The sequence below is a fragment of the Nansenia antarctica genome, assembly GCF_963989245.1.
Source record: "Nansenia antarctica genome assembly, chromosome: 7".
Lineage (NCBI taxonomy): Eukaryota > Metazoa > Chordata > Actinopteri > Argentiniformes > Microstomatidae > Nansenia > Nansenia antarctica.
Genome location: NC_137677.1, coordinates 64,185,080 through 64,206,126, shown reverse-complemented (window position 1 = coordinate 64,206,126; position 21,047 = coordinate 64,185,080). Strand labels below are relative to the sequence as shown.

The following is a 21,047-nucleotide window of genomic DNA, read 5'->3' as shown; positions in this document are numbered from 1 at the left end:
TAACACCGTCTGGAAAGACACGTGTCTCGACGGGCACAGAAATCTGGAAACAATAAATTAAACCACTGACACATGTTACCGTTTGACTCTGACACATGTTACCGTTTGGGGAAACTCGTATGCTGGGGCGTGTTTGAACTGCATTCCTATGGGTGGACGTTTCTCAATGAGCTAGTGCATTTTCTTAATTATTATTATTATTATTATTATTACTATTATTATTATTATTATCTTTATTATTATTTTATTTTATTTTTTATTTGTACAAAAAAAAAGTAACAGTGCTGCCTCTTGAAAAATAACTTAAACGTATACTTAAAACGTGTATTTTCATTTTAAAATGTTCGATTTTGACTGGAGGGGGGTCTTTAAACACTGTTAAAAAGAATAGTGCAATGGGCACAGTGGTTGGTTGAAGATGCTTAATTTCTTGTGGTCATAGGGGGTCATTCGGTTGCGCCTAATGAGAAACCAAACTATGACTATGAGCGGAAGGTTCTGAATTAGAAACCCCTAAATGTTGAAATTATAGATATTCCGTCATAAATCAATTGTTTATGTTTACCCACGGCACGATCTGTCTATACCGGTAAGGTAACGCATCTGTCTGTAGCAGCGTAACCTTTACGAACCTCATCCTGAGAGGACACTCGAAGGCCCGACAAATCGATACGCTCTGATTGGAGGACATCGACAAACAAACGCCTCCACCTTAACCAATCACCGTCCACACCAAACAAGGATGCTCCAATCACATTGGATGGTTCCTTTCGCTTTAGTCGCATGTGAGCGACTGTAACATTGTGGCACCGGCGTTTCATAGACAGTCTCTCTCTCGCATTCTACGGAAGGTCTGGATCACTGGATCACATATCGCTACTATTACTACTATTTTAAATTGACGAAAAGGTGAGTTAACATCTATGTCTTTCTACTGAATATGAATATACCCTTATCAAGACTATTGAGATATAAAAGCTATATTATCAAGATATCCGGTGTGATTCACAAGGCACGCTTGCATTCTCCGCACACATGCACACAAGCGGTCTGTCTCCCCGGGACATTAAGGCTGTGCGTTTCTAAACTGTACTTTCTAAATCTGTCCGTGAGTCTGTAATGTTGAAAACAGTGAGGATCTGAAGCCATTGATTGATTGATTGATTGGCATAATGATGAAGCATGCATGATGAAATAGCATTTACGTCACAGCACACAGCATCCTCACGGTCAACGCAGACAATGAATGTAGAATGCGACGATTGCATCATCTCATCCTTCCCGTCCTAAGTGTGACGTTTGTGAAAATGTAATTAAACATTGTGCATTTGCATTTGAATATCTATCTATTAGACTTATTCTAGATATTCGTCTCAGACAGACAGCTATACATCTAATTATATTGTATTTGTGTTAACCTTCATATTTGGGTTTATTATCAATATAATCTAAAATAGAACACATCAGAATCAGGATTGTTTTTATTACAACTACAATGTACAGGTACACAGGAGAGTAACATAGGTTTAGGTTCTAGGACGTTGGCATTGCAGCAGGATACACATTCATAAGACATTAATAGAATAAGTAAAGTAAGTCATAATAAAGTAGAATATGGTAATGAGTCATAAAGTGATGGTGAAATTCGAATAGGATCGGCACGCATGCCTACAATACAGTAGCTGGTCAATAGTGTTGTAATATTAGTTATTATTATTGTATTATTATTATATTATTAGTCTACTGTGAATGTGAATATGTATGTATGTGAATATGTATGTATATTCAAATCTATCGATCAGCACTAGGGTGTCGCAGCGATCGATTACCTTGTCAGATTGATCTGATAGACGAGCACTTGGTTGTTGATTTAGTAAACCAGTTATAACATAGTTGGTTGATCAGGTTAGTGGGCTACAGGTCAAAGCTAATTGGGTTACATACATTCTCATTCTTGGACCATTCAGGCCGTTTTGCGCTTTTGTGTTTCTAAGTTTGAAAAGACGTTTAAACATACCGTCAAGCACAGTCATTGAGATTATTTGAAATATTTTAAAATGAACCAATTCAGTTAGAGATCAACTGGTTTGCATAAGAATGGCCCCCTAAGTAAGTAGCCTATATGGATTAGTGCTTTTCAGGTGTTAACACGATTACCCACAACAAGGCAATTATTCTTGTCTACCTCTTCACTGGAACTGTTTTGATCTCTCCCTACTCTACTATCACAAACGTTGGTTCAGATTGGTATGCATACATTACATTTATGGCTGTAATAGCGAATTATTTCACTAACCTACCAACATATACACACAAGGCTGATGAGAAACAGCATAGGACTACATGTGTTTCCCATTCCTGCGAGTTTTCAATGTATTTTCATTTGAATCACAAAAGCAGTGGGGGATGGTCGGGAACCTGCTCGGCCACGATGCTCGGTGGGACAGCCTACTACATGCCTCTGGCGCCTGGGCTGGAGTTAGAGGAGTTACAGGAGGCCTCTTACCTTGGTTATTGTGCTGACTGAGTGGCTGAACAACCCCAAGTTCCTTCCACCACTATGTTTACTTAACCCGTGTCTTTGCTCTCTCAACATAGCGATGCTGTAGGCCTAATGATGATTTATGATATTGAAGTATAAAACATGGAATAAAGTATTTAAAGTCGATGCTCAATTGGAAAGTTGAATCAAGATAGTTTATTCAGGTCTGGGCCTGTAGCTACACACATCTGTGGTCAAACATCGAATGAGCAATGACCCAAAAAGGAATTTACTGTCTTTATAGATCGGTTGTCACAAAGAAAAACATAGTAAATGGTAAATGGACTGCACTTATATCGCGCCTTTTTTGCTGCTCCAAGGCTGCTCCAAAGCGCTTTACAACGGCCTCTCATTCACCCATTCACACACACATTCACACACCAATGGCGGCAAGCTGCCATGCAAGGCGCCGGCCCGCTCACTGGGAGCAAATTTGGGGTTCAGTGTCTTGCCCAAGGACACTTCGACATGTGGCCAGCCGGGGCTCGAACCGCCGATCTGCCAACCTTGTGATCATTAGACGGAGACTCTACCTCCTGCGCCACAGCCGCCCCTACACCTGTTGACCATAAAACCTCTTGCACACAAGGGGTCTTGGCCTGGCAGCAGGAGGTGGAGGGTCCTTGTCAACGTCCATGGAAACAAAGCCAGTTCAGATGAACAACAGGATCGTAAATAATGCATTAGGAAAAAAAAACGTCACGCTAACAAATGCAGAACAAGCCACCTTAGAAATCAGCGTAAACTCCTGAGTAACATCTATGAAAAAGAGGAAATGTGCACACTGTCACAGCATTTTCAGGGCTTGTGCTAGGCTAGGCCTAGACAACTGGCCCACCCTGATCGACCCCTCCATAGCAGGGACGTGCACAGACTCTTTGAGTGTCAGGTAATTTTCCCCAACAGATGGAAACATGGAAATCCCGTACGTGTGTTCTCTCCCCATAACTCCCAAATGATATGCCCACCAGCCATCTCTTTCATGGCACACATTGGGCTGTATCAGTTACCTCCACACACGTAGGTACATGTGGGCTGTATCTATTTCTGCACACGCTGTGTTACTACTCCCTCACAGGGGAAACTGGGACAGGCCCCACCTACCACATGGTCTCTGCTCCTAGCTGCTGAGGGTCGGGTTGCATTTACACAACACCAACCCAGCTACTTTATACAGGAAGTCTAGCAGCAGACCTATAATTAGGAGTTGTAATAAAAGGTGAAAGGTCTCTCAGCCGGAACCTTCCACCCCCGAACCTTCCATCCCCCACACTGACGACTTCACTTTAGCATTTAGCATTACTGCCTGTTTATGCCATATATTATGATATCGGTCTCTAATTATACATCTTACATATATGTAACATACCTCAAGACCAATTGCCCCCATGTTCAACTGTACATATCATATTGATATTCATCTCATGTATATTCACTAATTATATTCATTTATTCAGAGTCTTTGAGCCCTGGAAAAGTGCTATATAAATACAATGAATTATTATTATTATTATTTATACTCACTGTAATACCTTATACTGTGATACACTGTCTACAATATCATGTCTTTTGCACTAGGCCATAACCCTAACTTAAAGGTTTATTGAGAGCCTTCTCTGCTGTTTCAAAGAGAAGCCAGTCTTGGTAAATATTAAAGGGTTAACATTGTGGCTTCTTCTGCTGTGTCTGGGGGCACGTCTCGCCTCGTCATCACGTCAGCTGACCTATCGGGACGTCCTGTGCCGTACACGTGTGTTTGTCTCCCATAGCTCTTTAAAACTGTTGGTGGATACAGCGTTGTGTAATGTAACCAATATATCTGGGCAGCCGGACAGGAGTAGCTCTGTAGCTTGCCAAGAAAAAGTGGTGTTGGGTGTGTGTGTGTGTGTGTGTGTGTGTGTGTGTGTGTGTGCAACGTGCGTGGGTGTGTTTCCACAGCCTTCAGCTCAGCCAGGCAGAGGAAGATCAGCTGTGTGCAGTATTTTACATTCAATGCCCAACCTTTAAACCTGTCAGGGGAAAGGAGAGGCTTCACAGCTCTCTGCAGAACACGCTCTGTTCTCTCTGACTCGAACCTGACTGAAACGTTAACACAACTGGGTTCATGTCCAAACCTTTTGACACTTTTTTTGTCAGTTTTCTGGGCTAGAATCGATTTACATAACCACTACTGATACGACCTAGACAGGAAAAGCTATAGTTCCTCTTTAACAGCTCAGCTGTGTTCAGTAGATTTGGTTTGCGCTGTTTAAAACCCAAAGCTTTTCTAGTCCAACCTGCCTCCCTCTAGGCGGAGATGTCTGATCACTGACCATTGATTAAAGTTGATTGTTAGTTGATTATTAGTCCACCAGTGTCAGTTAAATTAAAAGGCTCAGTTCTGTGTGTTATGTAAATGGCCTGCACTTATATAGCGCCTTTATCCAAAGCGCTTTACAACGGCCTCTCATTCACCCATTCACACACACAATCACACGCCAATGGCGGCAAGCTACCATGCAAGGCGCCGGCCCACTCACTGGGAGCAATTTTGGGGTTCAGTGTCTTGCCCAAGGACACTTCGACATGTGGCCAGCCGGGGCTCGAATCGCTGATCTGCCAACCTTGCGATCATTAGATGGCGACTCTACCTCCTGCGCCACAGCCGCCCATTGTGTGCTGTACAATGAGAAACAATGTGGACACTTACTCGCTAATGCTCGGTTAGCGTGTGTTGGGCCTTGGTTAATGTCTGAGAGATTATCTTGTTTTTGTGTTTGTTTGGACTCCATAAACCAAGTAGGAATTACCTTCTCCCCCAGTCCCCTTAACACTAGAACAGCAGTGCCTTTTTTACCTACTAAAAGAGCCGCCTTGGGGGTCAGATAGTTGGCCGTCTTGTAAATTAGCCTGCTTCCTACACCGAAAAAACGGCAAAATTGCTTTATATTAGCTTATCCTGATGTGATTTTGAAAATGTAAAGGATACTGGGGTGGTAGAACACCACATATCTAGGAAAAGTCATGAAAGGAGGGTCCTGACTTACTCACAGGGGTCAAATGACCCCTCATGGCTGTTCTAGTGTTAAATGTACTGTGACGAGTCTCACATTACCCGGTGACACACGGTCACGCGAATGGTGTGAGAGGGGTTGTAACGGTTCAGCAATTTGGTTAAATTCTGTGCCGAGCATGTGAGTGTGAGTGTGTGTTCACCAACCGATGATATATAGATGGACCACTGTCAGATCATTCTTATTCTCCACCAGCACAGTTAATCTCTATTGCATGTTTTTCCAGGTAATGTATTCAAGTGTTTATTTACCACTGAAACAGTGATCCCCTGACCACGTTACCACTGAAACAGTGAACCACTGACCACGTTACCACTGAAACAGTGAACTCCTGACCACGTTACCACTGACACAGTGAACCCCAGACCACGTTACCACTGAAACAGTGAACCCCTGACCACGTTACCACTGAAACAGTGAACCACTGACCACGTTACCACTGAAACAGTGAACTCCTGACCACGTTACCACTGACACAGTGAACCCCAGACCACGTTACCACTGAAACAGTGAACCACTGACCACGTTACCACTGAAACAGTGAACCAGTGACCACGTTACCACTGAAACAGTGAACCCCTGACCACGTTACCACTGAAACAGTGAACCCCTGACCACGTTACCACTGAAACAGTGAACCACTGACCACGTTACCACTGAAACAGTGAACCCCTGACCACGTTACCACTGAAACAGTGAACCACTGACCACGTTACCACTGAAACAGTGAACTCCTGACCACGTTACCACTGAAACAGTGAACCCCTGACCACGTTACCACTGAAACAGTGAACCCCTGACCACGTTACCACTGAAACAGTGATCCCCTGACCACGTTACCACTGAAACAGTGAACCCCTGACCACGTTACCACTGAAACAGTGAACCACTGACCACGTTACCATAGAAGAAAATGGAAGAGTTGTGTCATTCTTATCTGTGCTAATTAAGTAATCAGTGTATCGCCTGTATATCCTAATCTAACCTAATGTCTGACCCCTTGTCTCACTGTTCATTGTTGTCTCTCTCTCTCTGTCTGTCTCTCTCTCCCTATCTCTCTCTCTCTCTCCCTATCTCTCTCTCTCTCTCCCTATCTCTCTCTCTCTCTCAGGTAAACCATGCCTGCTGTTCCCTCCAGTACAGATATGGGCCCTGTGCCCTCCGCCTGCCCCCATGCCGCCAAGCTCCGACACACAGAGATCCTCCTCAACGGGGACGCTAAGACCAACGGAGGAGATGCCCTTTCGAACGGGGGCTCCAAAGTCAGTGGCGGTGGGACCTTGAAGAACGGGGAGGCCAAAAACACGTTGAACAGCTCCAAGAACGGTAGCGACCAAGTGAACGGGGAGGGGTGTGAGAACGGAGAGCTAGAGAACGGAGAGAACGGAGGAGAGCCCGGCGTGGAGGAGAGGAACTGGATTCGCCCTGACCTGCCGAGCCGCTGCACCTGGAGACTCGGCATGGCTCCCTCTGAGTCCCCTCACCTCCACCCTGAACGGTGAGTTTGAGTTTGAGTTTTTATTAGGACCTCTTTTAGCCAATGGCTAATCTTCCAAGAGTCCTTACATTAAAACATTACAAAAATCAGTATTTCATTACTTCATACACTTTCAGTACATGTCAATAAACCTTCTGAAACATGGCATTAAAACACATTAATACACAATACATAACAACAGCAGAAAAGCAATACATTCACTTGGTTTTGCATAAATTAGTCCCCATGACCATCAAAGTGAGTTTTGATGTGTTTCTTGAAGTCTCTCCTAGGTAGGCCTCTGAGAGAGGCAGGTAGGTAGGCCTCTGAGAGAGGCAGGTAGGGAGGCCTCTGAGAGAGGCAGGTAGGTAGGCCTCTGAGAGAGGCAGGTAGGTAGGCCTCTGAGAGAGGCAGGTAGGTAGGCCTCTGAGAGAGGCAGGTAGGTAGGCCTCTGAGAGAGGCAGGTAGGTAGGCCTCAGAGAGGCAGGTAGGTAGGCCTCTGAGAGAGGCAGGTAGGTAGGTAGGCCTCTGAGAGAGGCAGGTAGGTAGGTAGGCCTCTGAGAGAGGCAGGTAGGTAGGCCTCTGAGAGAGGCAGGTAGGTAGGTAGGCCCCTGAGAGAGGCAGGTAGGTAGGCCTCTGAGAGAGGCAGGTAGGGAGGTAGGCCTCTGAGAGAGGCAGGTAGGTAGGTAGGCCTCTGAGAGAGGCAGGTAGGTAGGTAGGCCTCTGAGAGAGGCAGGTAGGTAGGCCTCTGAGAGAGGCAGGTAGGGAGGCCTCTGAGAGAGGCAGGTAGGTAGGCCTCTGAGAGAGGCAGGTAGGGAGGCCTCTGAGAGAGGCAGGTAGGTAGGCCTCTGAGAGAGGCAGGTAGGTAGGCCTCTGAGAGAGGCAGGTAGGTAGGCCTCTGAGAGAGGCAGGTAGAGAGGCCTCTGAGAGAGGCAGGTAGGTAGGCCTCTGAGAGAGGCAGGTAGAGAGGCCTCTGAGAGAGGCAGGTAGGGAGGCCTCTGAGAGAGGCAGGTAGGTAGGCCTCTGAGAGAGGCAGGTAGGTAGGCCTCTGAGAGAGGCAGGTAGGTAGGCCTCTGAGAGGGGCAGGTAGGTAGGCCTCTGAGAGAGGCAGGTAGGTAGGCCTCTGAGAGAGGCAGGTAGGTAGGCCTCTGAGAGAGGCAGGTAGGTAGGCCTCTGAGAGAGGCAGGTAGGGAGGCCTCTGAGAGAGGCAGGTAGGTAGGCCTCTGAGAGAGGCAGGTAGGTAGGCCTCTGAGAGAGGCAGGTAGGTAGGCCTCTGAGAGAGGCAGGTAGGTAGGCCTCTGAGAGAGGCAGGTAGGTAGGCCTCTGAGAGAGGCAGGTAGGTAGGCCTCTGAGAGAGGCAGGTAGGGAGGCCTCTGAGAGGGGCAGGTAGGTAGGCCTCTGAGAGAGGCAGGTAGGCCTCTGAGAGAGGCAGGTAGGTAGGCCTCTGAGAGGGGCAGGTAGGTAGGCCTCTGAGAGAGGCAGGTAGGGAGGCCTCTGAGAGGCAGGTAGGTAGGCCTCTGAGAGAGGCAGGTAGGTAGGCCTCTGAGAGAGGCAGGTAGGTAGGCCTCTGAGAGGGGCAGGTAGGGAGGCCTCTGAGAGAGGCAGGTAGGCCTCTGAGAGAGGCAGGTAGGGAGGCCTCTGAGAGAGGCAGGTAGGTAGGCCTCTGAGAGAGGCAGGTAGGCCTCTGAGAGAGGCAGGTAGGTAGGCCTCTGAGAGAGGCAGGTAGGTAGGCCTCTGAGAGAGGCAGGTAGGGAGGCCTCTGAGAGGGGCAGGTAGGGAGGCCTCTGAGAGAGGCAGGTAGGGAGGCCTCTGAGAGAGGCAGGTCGCCTATTCCATAAAGCTATTGCTCTGTAAGAAAATGTGCGCTTACCACTAGAACATCTAAAATTCGGAGTGACATAATTAGATGTCAGTGTAGTTCTTGTATTCAAGGAATGTCTGTTTCTCACCAACTCGTGTCTGGAAAGTATTGATTCCGCGCGCACACGCACACACACACGCGCACACACACACACACACACACACACACACACACACACACACACACACACACAGATGCAAGGCTTCTCCCTTCTCTACCCTGTAGGTTAGGTCCAGTGCTCGTATTGGGTGGTGTTGTTGTCTTTGTGTGGAAACCATTGTGCTGTTGTTGAGACGTGTCTGGGATTAGCATGTAGCTAAGCTCCTAGCCTAGCACGCCTTGTATACAACGTCTGGGTTTGTAGTTTGTGTGGGTTGTATTCTCTGGGTGACCTTTTGTTACTCACAATGAGCTCACAGAGAAGATTGGGAACGAGTTTGGTTGAATCACCATGATGTGGCCATTTTTTGTGAGAGGAAGTGTTTGTTTGTATAGGAAAGTACATGGAATCTTTCTGGCTCCCTCCCGCCTTTGCTCTGATAGTTTTGGCACTGTAATCTTTCCACTTGCAACCCATCAAACAAACCCTTCATCCCCAGGCGAGGGCATGGTGTGTTCATGTCCTAAGTTAGTTACACTGGATCTAGAAGCAGCCACGTTACAAAACTCACAAAAACTCACAAAAAGTTATCATGATAGTTACAAAGTTATCTCAAAAGTGGCAACGTTAAACATTTCCCTTTTACAATATTATGATCTTTGTTTGTCAGAGCAGAGAGGCAAAACTCACCCTGTAATAAAAATGTTCTCCTATTTCATTTAAAAATAAATAAATAAGTCATGCTCTCATTTTGGGCTAATTGCATTGATATGTGTCTCTGTGTCTCTGTGATTGACATGTGAAACCCCTCTCTCTCTCCCCCAGGACCCAGGCCCCCGGCATCTTACCCAACATCCTCCGGAGGATCGGGGACACACCCCTCGTCCGCATGAACAAGATCCCCAAAACCTTCGGCCTCAAGTGTGAACTTTGTGAGTACTCAGGACACACACACACACACACACACACACACACACACACACACACACACACACACACACACACACACACCCTCCTTGTCTGTCAGTATGTGAACATTTGGGTATCATACAGACCTTCCTGTCATAACATTTCTCTGACCATGGCTTTGTGACTGTGTCTTGCGGACCTCAGGGTAGTGGGGGTGGAGGGTCTGAAAGAATGTCCTGTTCTGGCTTTGTGGGAAAAACTGAAGGCCACTGTAGCAAAGTGGGGTGCAGAGGGACGAGGGAGGAAGACTGGTATCAGCCAATCAGGTGGCACCAGGCTGGATTGCTGCAACATTCATGGGAATTTGTGAGATCAAAGGGATCTGGATTATGTAGGAAACGGTCCTGTTGGTGTTTGTGTGTGGGGGGGGGGGGCGAGAGAGAAAGAAGGGGATTAAAAGACAACGTTCCAAAAAATGTACATGAACAAAAAAGACCTGGTGACGGACGTGAGGGTTGTCCTGAGACCGTGGCTGACCAGCCGTAGCGTGGCTGACCAGCCGTAGCGTTGCTGACCAGACCGTGGCTGACCAGCCGTAGCGTTGCTGACCAGACCGTGGCTGACCAGCCGTAGCGTGGCTGACCAGACCGTGGCTGACCAGACCGTAGCTGACCAGCCGTAGCGTGGCCACGGTCGTGTCCTCTCCCTGGACGCTGAACCGCTGCAGACAGCTGTCAATCACGTTTGAATCACGGGAGGAGGGGGAGGGGCTCATTGTAATGAATGGAATGAAGAACGGTAACATATCATTCCTCATTCTATTCCATGCATTACTATCAGGGGTGCACACTAGGTACAATTCCAGACAGCGTGGAGAAACACAGTCACAGTAAACTGTTTTCGAAGTAATTCTGCAGGTGTTAAGATCAGGGCTATTTACCCATCCAATGCCATGACACAAACTGTGGTAATAGTCGTCTCTTGTCAAACACCCGTTTCATGCTTTTTTGTTTGCAAGGCGAGTGTTTCGAGGGGTGGCAGGCAGTAATAATAATAATAATAATTCATTAAATGTATATAGCGCTTTTCCGAGGCTCAAAGACGCTGACAATATGGGAGAAACGGAAAACACAGAAACAACAAGCAACAGATAACATGGGCACATGGAACGCAGAGTTAGCGAACGGGGAGGGGGGGGGGGGGGTGGTAGGGACAGGGGAGATGGTTAGGGGTAGGGGAGGCTGTATGCATGTCAGGGGGGTGGCAGGGTTAGGGGAGATGGGTAGGGGTAGGGGAGGTTGTATGCGTGTCCAGGGGGGGTGGGGGGGGGGGGGGGGTGGTGGTAACCTTTCACATTAAAAAAAATTGCTTTTTATTGGATCGGTACTCTATGTCGGCCGACACTCAAAGTTCAGTACTCAGAATTGGTACAATGAGCCCGTCCTTCCATGTCTACCTCCTCCACCAGGCGCCCTTCATTTGAGGGTACGTCTGCGTGAGGGGGAACTGCTGGCTCATGTACTGTACGTCAGCCTTGGATGAGACGTTGCAGCGACAGACCTCATATCTCCTCAGGATCAGCTCATCCTAGTTGTCTCGAGGTGGAGGTGATTAGTAGATCAGATGTGCCTCTCAGCACCACGTTAGAATTATAAGGTTTTTGGTCAAAATTTTGTTTTTTACATAATCTGATTCATTAGGTGTTTATTAATCCCTGTGTGGTGTTATTTTTTTAAATGTTTACATTTTTGAGTTAAGTAATTCATAAAATACAAAGGTTCCATCTCACAAAACATAATGGAATGTAAAAACTTTGACGCTCAATATCTCTGAACTGCCCTAAACGGAGATAGAACCATATAATTCTAAACGGAGATAGAACCTTATCATTCTAAACGGAGATAGAACCTTATCATTCTAAACGGAGATAGAACCTTATCATTCTAAACGGAGATAGAACCTTAGCATTCTAAACGGAGATAGAACCTTATCATTCTAAACGGAGATAGAACCTTATCATTCTAAACGGAGATAGAACCTTATCATTCTAAACGGAGATAGAACCTTATCATTCTAAACCTGGACAAGCGGCAGGTTTCAGCGGTTGGTACAGTTGACTTTTGTACTGTTACGCCAAGTTTTTAATCGTGCCGCTTTGTACCAGCCTCCCCCCCCCGTCCCCCCGCCCCGCCCCCCCGCCCCGCCCCCCCCCGCCCACCTCTCTCCCCACAAGGTTTTTGGGTTCACTGCAACGGGGGTCAACGGTGTCAGGATCAAACCGCAGTCCTCTGTAAGCCGCTCCCCATACAAGTGTTTGTTTTTCTAGGCCCCCTAATTGTTTGAAAGTCAATCTCTCGTTGATTCCCATGGAGGAGGGAGACAAAGAGGCCTGTTTTGATAACTTGCGTTGGATTTCCACGTGAGCAGGATTAGTCTTCTGCTCTGAACGCTCGCAGCAGATTTGTGGCGTTTCGGAATCTGTGCCAAGTGGCTTTTATTTGTGTGTTAGAGAGGGGGTTAGAGCATAGCTGTGTGTGTGTGTGTGTGCGTGCGGGTGTTTGATCGGATAATTGTGTGTGTGTGTGTGTGTGTGAGAAACTCTGGAACTCTGGATGACCCCCCCCCCCACCTGATTTTCCCTAAATCGGCTCAGTCGTTCCCCCCTGATCTCCTCAGCCTCGACTTGTCCTGCTCAGACAGGCGGAGCCAAGCGGTTGACTCATACTTTAGGATTCCGTTAACAAGAAGTGATTTCTTTGGAGATTAAAAGTTCCGTGTTTGCAACAACCCAAGCTTGAACAGATCAAGTCAAATCTTTTCCCACATTTTTAATTGGCCCTTTCTCTCTGTGTGTCTGTCTGTGTGTCTGTCTGTGTTTCTGTCTGTGTTTCTGTCTGTCTGTGTGTAGTGGCCAAGTGTGAGTACTTCAACGCGGGGGGCAGCGTGAAGGACAGGATCAGCCTGCGCATGGTGGAGGACGCGGAGAGAGAGGGCATCCTCAAACCCGGAGACACCATCATCGAGCCCACCTCTGGCAACACAGGTAAGGTGTACTGGAGGTGTCCGCGGAGGTGTGTGGCAACACAGGTGCTGTCCTTTAGGACGCCCTCAGTGACAGAGTCCTAGTCGTGATCACATACACAAGCACCGCTTTTCCTCATTAACGACGCCAGAGGAACTCCGGAGACAGAGCCAGTTGAACGACGTCTCCTACTGCGAACCAAAGCCCACGTGCCTCTATTCGGTTGTTAAGTCGTGACGTGTTTCCTGGGTCCAACGTTGGCTGAGGCGCTCTCTTCGAAATGCCGCGGTAATAATAATTCATTATATTTGTATAGCGCTTTTCCGAGGCTCAAAGACGCTGACAAATATGGGAAAAACAGGAAAGTGCTGCGTCCCTTGTTGTATGAATAGATCCGAGTCTAAAAAACGATTGAACTGTCATTCTACCGCTTTAGTACCCTGGTACTCTGGTGCGGGGAATTTTTTATTTGGACCCGGAAATTGCTAAACGTCACACGTGACGTCAGACTTAACAACCGAATAGATGCCAGTCTGGTTTTGTCGGAGCGTACCATCGTTTATAAATCCATGACCAGGGCTCTGCTGTGGTGCTGGCCGTGTGACTAGTGGTGTAGTCTACGTGATACGCAGGACTAGGCCGTATACCCACTAGGAAAGGCCAAGGATTTCCATATACCCACTTAGCAATGTGTGAGGATACGTAACGGCGTTTCGTGACAGAACTTTCACTTTCATTCATAAAATTCACCCCGTCTGTGTTACGAAGGACTTGAATTTTGGACCATTGGGACTGACTATAGCGTCATATACCATCAAAGGGGGGAGATGCGACATGAAATACGTATGTCAAAATGCAGCACTATCATGCACAGATCAGCCTTATAACATGTAATTTATATATATAACGTTAGACAGGGAGCGCAGATTTTTTTTTATGCCGTTCAGAAATGAACAATATGAGGCTGGGAGGGAAAAATCACAATATACCCACTAGAAAACACTAGACTACACCACTGTGTGTGACTGAGCATGACAAGGTGGTCACGTGACGTCCTCTCTGTCTCTCTCTCTCTGTCTCTCTCTGTCTCTCTCTGTCTCTCTCTGTCTCTCTCCGTCTCCCTCTGCTGAAGGTATCGGTCTGGCCCTGGCGGCCGCCGTGAAAGGCTATCGCTGCATCATCGTCATGCCTGAGAAGATGAGCATGGAGAAGGTGTGTGTGTGTGTGTTGTGAGGGGAGGAGGTGGGTGTGGGTGTTTTTTTAACTCTTAACTGAGATCCGTCGTGTCGTCAGGTGGACGTGCTGAGAGCCTTGGGGGCGGAGATCGTGCGTACCCCCACCGCCGCCCGCTTCGACTCCCCCGAGTCTCACGTGGGCGTGGCCTGGCGCCTGAAGAACGAGATCCCCAACTCTCACATCCTGGACCAGTACCGCAATCCCAGCAACCCCCTGGCCCACTACGACACCACCGCCGAGGAGATTCTGGAGCAGTGCGACGGTGCGTGTGTGGTGTGTGTGTGCGCGCGTGTGGTGTGTGTGTGCGCGTGTGCGTACGTGCTTATACTTGTGATAGAAAGGGTTTCACCATTCTCTGTATTCTCGTGGATGTCTAAATAGCCCCGTCGGAGAAGTCTTTAGTGTCCTGGTTTGTGATGTCAGTCCTGTTTTGTGATGTCATCTCTTTGCGCCACTCCAGGTAAAGTGGACATGTTGGTGGCCGGCGCTGGCACGGGTGGCACCATCACCGGCATCGCCCGCAAGCTGAAGGAGAGATGCCCCAACATCAAGGTGACTGGCACACCTGACACTGGTGTGTGTGTGTGTGTGTGTGTGTGTGTGTATTTTGCTGTGTCATATGGATTATGCTTTTCCATACCTCTCCCTAACACACCTGGCCTGTGACTCACCGGAGGTTTATTATAGCCAAAGATCATTCAACGATGTTATCACTACTGCAGCACCCAACATTAGATAACCCATATACAGTGTTTCCTCCAGGAATTTTTACGATGGTGGCGGATGGCCGTGACCGCGCGCACAGCGCGCGCGATTTTTCCCGCGTGCACGCGCATGAAACGCGCACGCGCGCTCAAAACAACGTATTTTATTTATTTTTAATTTTTTTCTAATCACAGCCAAAACTAGAGGATGGCCCAAAAAAAAAATATATGAATATACAGAATATAAACTTGTGACTGACAGTCACATACACACACACAAAGATCATCAGCTATAATACGAAGTAGGCCTACATGAGCACAAAAGCGGCTAACGTTACTGATTAACTGTTTACTGTAGTGCAGAGAGATGGTAGTCGTAGGCGGCGTATCAAATGACAAAGCTAAACGTTTAATGAAGGACATGAACGATTGTCAACAACACACTCAAGCAGTAAATAGAACAGTCTAAACAACTTGGGTACTACAGACGGAACAATAGTCTCAACCTATAGTTCCGTGCGTGAATTATGTCAACCCACCACATTACAGAAGTAAAATCACAGTCAGATGGAGCATTCGGTAAACAGCTGAGTATCAGCTGAGTTAAAGAAAACAAACTCTTACCTTTGATGAGACCCACATGAGCCCTGTTTTCCCGTACTTCTCCCGTGTGTCTCTTATTGTCCAAATGTTCCCTGAATTTTAGCTGCATGTTTTTCCAGCATGTAATTCCGTTGTCAATAAAAAAATCGTCTCCCCTTCTTTTCCCCTTGACAATACTGTGTCGTTGCTAAAGTGACGGCACATAAGAATAGTTTTTTGACTTGCTAATGTCTGCTAACGTAGCACTTGAAACTGGCGCCGTTCTCTGGACTGCAGCTGCTCCCGCGTTAGCATTAGCATCCATCTTTTCTTCTCCCTTCTCACCGTCACGAGCTCAAATGACACTTGTCGGCCGATCTAACTCTTAACACTCACTTACAGGACTTCTGACACCATGTCGTGTTATTCTATTAAACATACACGTGAGTCCTTCTGTATTTCAATGTAAGTGTCTTTATTTTAACTCGCTCTGTAAGCTCTACAATACCGGTCTCTTGTTGTCTCGTCGTAACCTGCCCACCTGACCTGGGGGGTATTCCATCAACGTCGCTAAAGGAAAATCCTGGCTTATTTTTGATAACTCTCGCGAGACCTATCAGAATATGCCTGTATATTTTTAAGAACTCTCGCGAGATTTATCAGACTAAACCTGGATTTTCCCTTTAGCGATGTTGATGGAATACCCCCCTGATGTCACTACGGTGGCCTGTACACAATAACAATAATACCACAGTTCACATTTAGACCAATCAGGAGCCCTTGTGTCACGTCGTCAACTGAATGTCATTAATCTGATTTTGGATCAGCGGTTAGAGAGAGATGGGCGTGGATTTAGGTGCACTTTTAGTCAACATCCATTATAGCGCTGATCTAGGATCAGATATATTTTAATCAGCTAAAATGTTCAGATTCTTTTTTTTTTTTTTTTTTTTGAGAATATTATTATTTTTTGTGTGTGTGGACTGAATCAATTCGTGGCGGAGGAAATTCATTCGTGGCGGCCCGCCACCAATAAATGCATGTAGAGGAAACACTGCATATACGTAGTAACGGTTCCATTTAGTCTTTGTACCTAGTGTACCAACTGTGTGGCACTGGTTTGGGCACAGGTGTTAACAGACCCTAATATCTGCCTGGCACGTCCAGTGTGTGGTGTCAGTGGAAGTCCATTCAGTCTTGTCCAACCCATTGCACACTCATTCATCTCATTTATTATAAAAAAAATTCTGAGTAGGGCAGTCCCACTCATATTTTTTCATTTTTATTGAGAGAGACAGTAGAGATTTAGACAGGAAGGATGGGTGAGAGAGAGAGGAGGGATGACATGCAGGATATGTCCCCGGCCGGAATCGAACCGGGGACCCTGCGGTTACATGGTCAACGCTTAACCCGCTACGCCACCTAAGCGCCCTCATTCATCTCATTTAACCAATGCCCTGGGTTTGACCCCCCCCCCCAGACATGTAAAGGGCAACAGTGATACAAATCTATTGAGATGAGGGCATCTGTAGGTAGTCCATCAGTCAGTTTATTACCGTTGTTTCAGGTTGGAAGGTTAACGATTCCAAGTCAGTTATGTTTCACCAGAGTATTTGCTTGTAATGTCTCTCGAGTGAAGTGTCGGCACATAATTAGACTTTTTTTTTTCTTCTTGTTTTATGCTATAGATATCATTGTGTCATGTGAGTGCGGTTGTTGTTTTTGTGTGTGTCAGATCGTGGGAGTGGACCCCGAAGGCTCCATCCTGGCTGAACCAGAGATCATGAACAAGACCGACAAGACCCAGTATGAGGTGGAGGGCATCGGGTACGACTTCATCCCCACCGTCCTGGACCGATCTGTGAGTGGCCCGGGTTCTGGAACTGAGCTGTGTGTTGCAATTCGGTTGTTAAGTCTGACGTCAAACGTGACGTTTAGCAATTTCCGGGTCCAAACCAGAAATTCCCTGCACCAGAGTACCAGTGTACTAAAGCACCAGAGTACCAGTGTACTAAAGCACCAGAGTACCAGTGTACTAAAGCACCAGAGTACCAGTGTACTAAAGCACCAGAGTACCAGTGTACTAAAGCACCAGAGTACCAGTGTACTAAAGCACCAGAGTACCAGTGTACTAAAGCACCAGAGTACCAGTGTACTACAGCGGTAGAATGACAGTTCAAACGTTTTTTAGACTCAGATCTATTCATACAACAAGGGACACAGCAGCACTTTCCCATTTTCCCCATATTTGTCAGCGTCTTTGAGCCTCGGAAAAGCGCTATACAAATATAATGAATTATTATTATTACTGAGGCATTTCGAAGAGAGAGAGCGCCTCAGCCAACGTTGGACCTGGAAGCACGTCACGACTTAACAACCGAATAATGGCAGTTGAATAGTATTATACAACAGTTAGTTCCGACCAAGTAATTTGATTGGACAAGAGGCATTCCATGAGTGCTGATATACAGTATAACAGCACTGGGACTTTTAACTATTATGTATCACTCCGAAATGACCGTTGATATAAAGTAGCTAGCCTGCAGATGTTTGTGTTCAGGTTACTAGGCAACAGTCTAGTTGCGGAACTATTTTTTGTTTGACGGAGCCAAAATAAATGATTAAATAAACAAACAAATCATAATCTGTTGTCACTTATTATTGTTAACTAATAAATTGCGCTGTAGAACTGTTGTATAAAAGCAATATCACACTCGAGGTCGTGCTGTTATACTGAATATCAGCACGGCTGTGATCGTCTTCGGTACGACCGAATCACAGCCGTGCTGATATTCAGTATAACAGCGCTCCCTCTCGTGTTATATCGTAATTATACGATAGTAGAACAGCAGATCAACTCTCTCTTTTCTCTCTCCTGCCCCCAGGTGGTTGACAAGTGGTATAAGTCCAACGACGACGAGTCCTTCTCCATGTCACGCATGCTGATCAGGGAGGAGGGCCTTCTGTGTGGTAGGTTCTTACAGATGGGAGTCGGGTGTGTGTGTGTGTGTGTGTGTGTGTGTGTGTGTGTGTGTATTTTGCTGTGTCATATGTATTATGCTTTGTCATGTCTCTCTCCCTAAGCCTCCGTCTCCCCTCCCGCCCTGTAGGGGGCAGCTCTGGCACGGCCATGGCGGCGGCGGTGAGGATGGCCAAGGACCTGAAGGAGGGCCAGCGCTGTGTGGTCATCCTGCCTGACTCCATCCGTAACTACATGTGAGGAAACGCTGTGTGTGTGTGTGTGTGTGAGTGTGTGTGAGGGTGTAGGTGCAGGGTGGATAGGACAGGGGGTGGGTGAGGGGGGTGTGAGTGTGGATAGGACAGGGGCAATAAGCGCTAAGCTAACCCTGGTGGGTTCGGAGAGATGTGTGAGTCTGATCCGTGTTCGCCTCCCAACTCTCCAGGTCCAAGTTCCTGAGTGACAAGTGGATGTTTGACAAGGGCTTCCTGAGCGAAGAGTACCTGATGGTGACCAAGCCCTGGTGAGCCACTGATGACACGTCTGCCCTTCGCCTGAGGACAGACAACATCATCACAACCTCACAGACACACAAAAACACTCTCAAAATCTCTCTCTCGCTGTCTCTCTCTCGTTCTCTCTCTCGCTCTCACTCTCTCGCTGTCTCTCTCTCGTTGTCTCTCTCATATACATATCTGCAGGGTATCCACGGTGTCTTGAAAAGTATTAAAAGTTGATAAATCTTTTTTTTTTTTCTTATCACGATTTTATGAGGTCTTGAATTTTGTAGGTATTTTTCTGAATTAGACTCTGTCCAAAGAGTTTCAGTCCTAAAAGCTTTCAGTAAAAGTTTGTGAATTAATTAGTTTTATTAAAAAAACAAAGATGAACCGGAACATTCTGTTGTATGATAGTGGTCTAGTAGTCTATTGCAAACTAAAACTGTTAAGTTAAAGGTGTCACTGTAATGTAAACGGTTACAGCTCCAAGTGGCGTTGAGGTCTGGAAAAATATTGACAAGATCTTTAAAAAGTCTTAGAAAGGTATTGAAATTAACCTCAAGATTCCTGTATACACCCTGAGTAGGTAACATAGACACGGCTGTTCTAGTGTCAACTGTCACTTAGATCCAACTGTCACTTAGATCCAACTGTCACTTTCAAATGAACCTCAAGATTCCTGTATATACCCTGATCTGTTTATCTCTCTATGTGTTCCTCTCTGTCTAGGTGGTGGAACCTCACCCTGCAGGGTCTGCACCTGAGCGCCCCCCTCACCGTCCTGCCCACCGTCAACTGCCAGAAGACCATCAAGATCCTCAAAGAGAAGGCCTTCGACCAGGCGCCCGTGGTGGACGAGTCTGGGTACGTCCAAGCTGCTGCTCGTGAGCTTAGAATGATATGGTTCTATCTCCGTTTAGAATGATAAGGTTCTATCTCCGTTTAGAATGATAAGGTTCTATCTCCGTTTAGAATGATAAGGTTCTATCTCCGTTTAGAATGAGAAGGTTCTATCTCCGTTTAGAATGAGAAGGTTCTATCTCCGTTTAGAATGATAAGGTTCTATCTCCGTTTAGAATGATAAGGTTCTATCTCCGTTTAGAATGATACGGTTCTATCTCCGTTTAGAATGATAAGGTTCTATCTCCGTTTAGAATGATAAGGTTCTATCTCCGTTTAGGGCAGTTCAGAGATATTGAGAGTCAAAGTTTTTACATTCCATTATGTTTTGTGAGATGGAACCTTTGTATTTTATGAATTACTAACTCAAAAATGTCAACATTTTAAAATAACACCACACAGGCATTAATAAACACCTAATGGATCAGATTATGTAAAAAACTAAATTTTAACAAAAATGGAGATAGAACCTTATAATTCTAACGTCACGTGTTGTTGTTGTTGTTGTGTTTACTGTCTCTGTAATCCATCAAGTGAATGAATTATATATGTATATAGAATATTGTTTGTTCATAACTGTATATACCTCTAAACTACTGTACATGCCTTACTGTACCTATCACTATCATTGTCATGTTTTTTTTATATCATCATGTTCTTATATCACTATTTGATTAGATTCAGCAATTTTTTTGAGCCACATTCATGGAACGGAACTCGAGCTGAAATGATTGCGAATTATCCAAAGTAATATGAATATAAACTATTCAGGATTGGCTCTAATTAAATAGCCCTTCTTGGAATAGGGCCCTCGTTAGATGCTAAACTGCATTTTGTTGTCTAGTACTTGTACTCTGCAAAGACAATAAAGTTTAATCTAATCTAATCTAATACTTGCCTATATTCAGTGTTTGTTATTGATAATAATGACATGATGTTGTATCTTCTCTGTAGTATGATTCTGGGGATGGTTACCCTGGGCAACATGTTGTCGTCTGTGCTGGCTGGGAAGGTCAAGCCCTCTGACCCCGTCAGCAAGGTGCTCTACAAGCAGTTCAAACAGGTCAGTCTTACACACGCGCACACACACACACGCACACACACACACACACACACACACACACACACACACACACACACACATGCTAATGAACGCTGCGAGAGCATTCTGGGACTTAGGTTTTATGCACTTACGTCTAAGT

General features: G+C 46.2%; 1 protein-coding gene across 1 annotated transcript in view; it reads left to right on the top strand.

Annotated features, from left to right (window-relative positions):
- Positions 1 to 839: 839 nt before the first annotated feature.
- The window catches only part of cbsb (cystathionine beta-synthase b), a 25,173-nt gene continuing 4,965 nt past the window's right edge, over positions 840 to 21,047 (top strand). Inside the window, exons 1-13 of the mRNA XM_080535583.1 lie at positions 840 to 909; positions 6,707 to 7,093; positions 9,859 to 9,965; positions 12,851 to 12,985; positions 14,097 to 14,176; positions 14,258 to 14,462; positions 14,661 to 14,752; positions 17,222 to 17,347; positions 18,372 to 18,456; positions 18,597 to 18,702; positions 18,891 to 18,968; positions 19,675 to 19,809; positions 20,800 to 20,908. Of these exons, the coding sequence (XP_080391709.1) occupies positions 6,714 to 7,093; positions 9,859 to 9,965; positions 12,851 to 12,985; positions 14,097 to 14,176; positions 14,258 to 14,462; positions 14,661 to 14,752; positions 17,222 to 17,347; positions 18,372 to 18,456; positions 18,597 to 18,702; positions 18,891 to 18,968; positions 19,675 to 19,809; positions 20,800 to 20,908 (1,638 nt within the window). The 5' untranslated portion in view covers positions 840 to 909; positions 6,707 to 6,713. The remainder of the gene's footprint in view (positions 910 to 6,706; positions 7,094 to 9,858; positions 9,966 to 12,850; positions 12,986 to 14,096; positions 14,177 to 14,257; positions 14,463 to 14,660; positions 14,753 to 17,221; positions 17,348 to 18,371; positions 18,457 to 18,596; positions 18,703 to 18,890; positions 18,969 to 19,674; positions 19,810 to 20,799; positions 20,909 to 21,047) is intronic.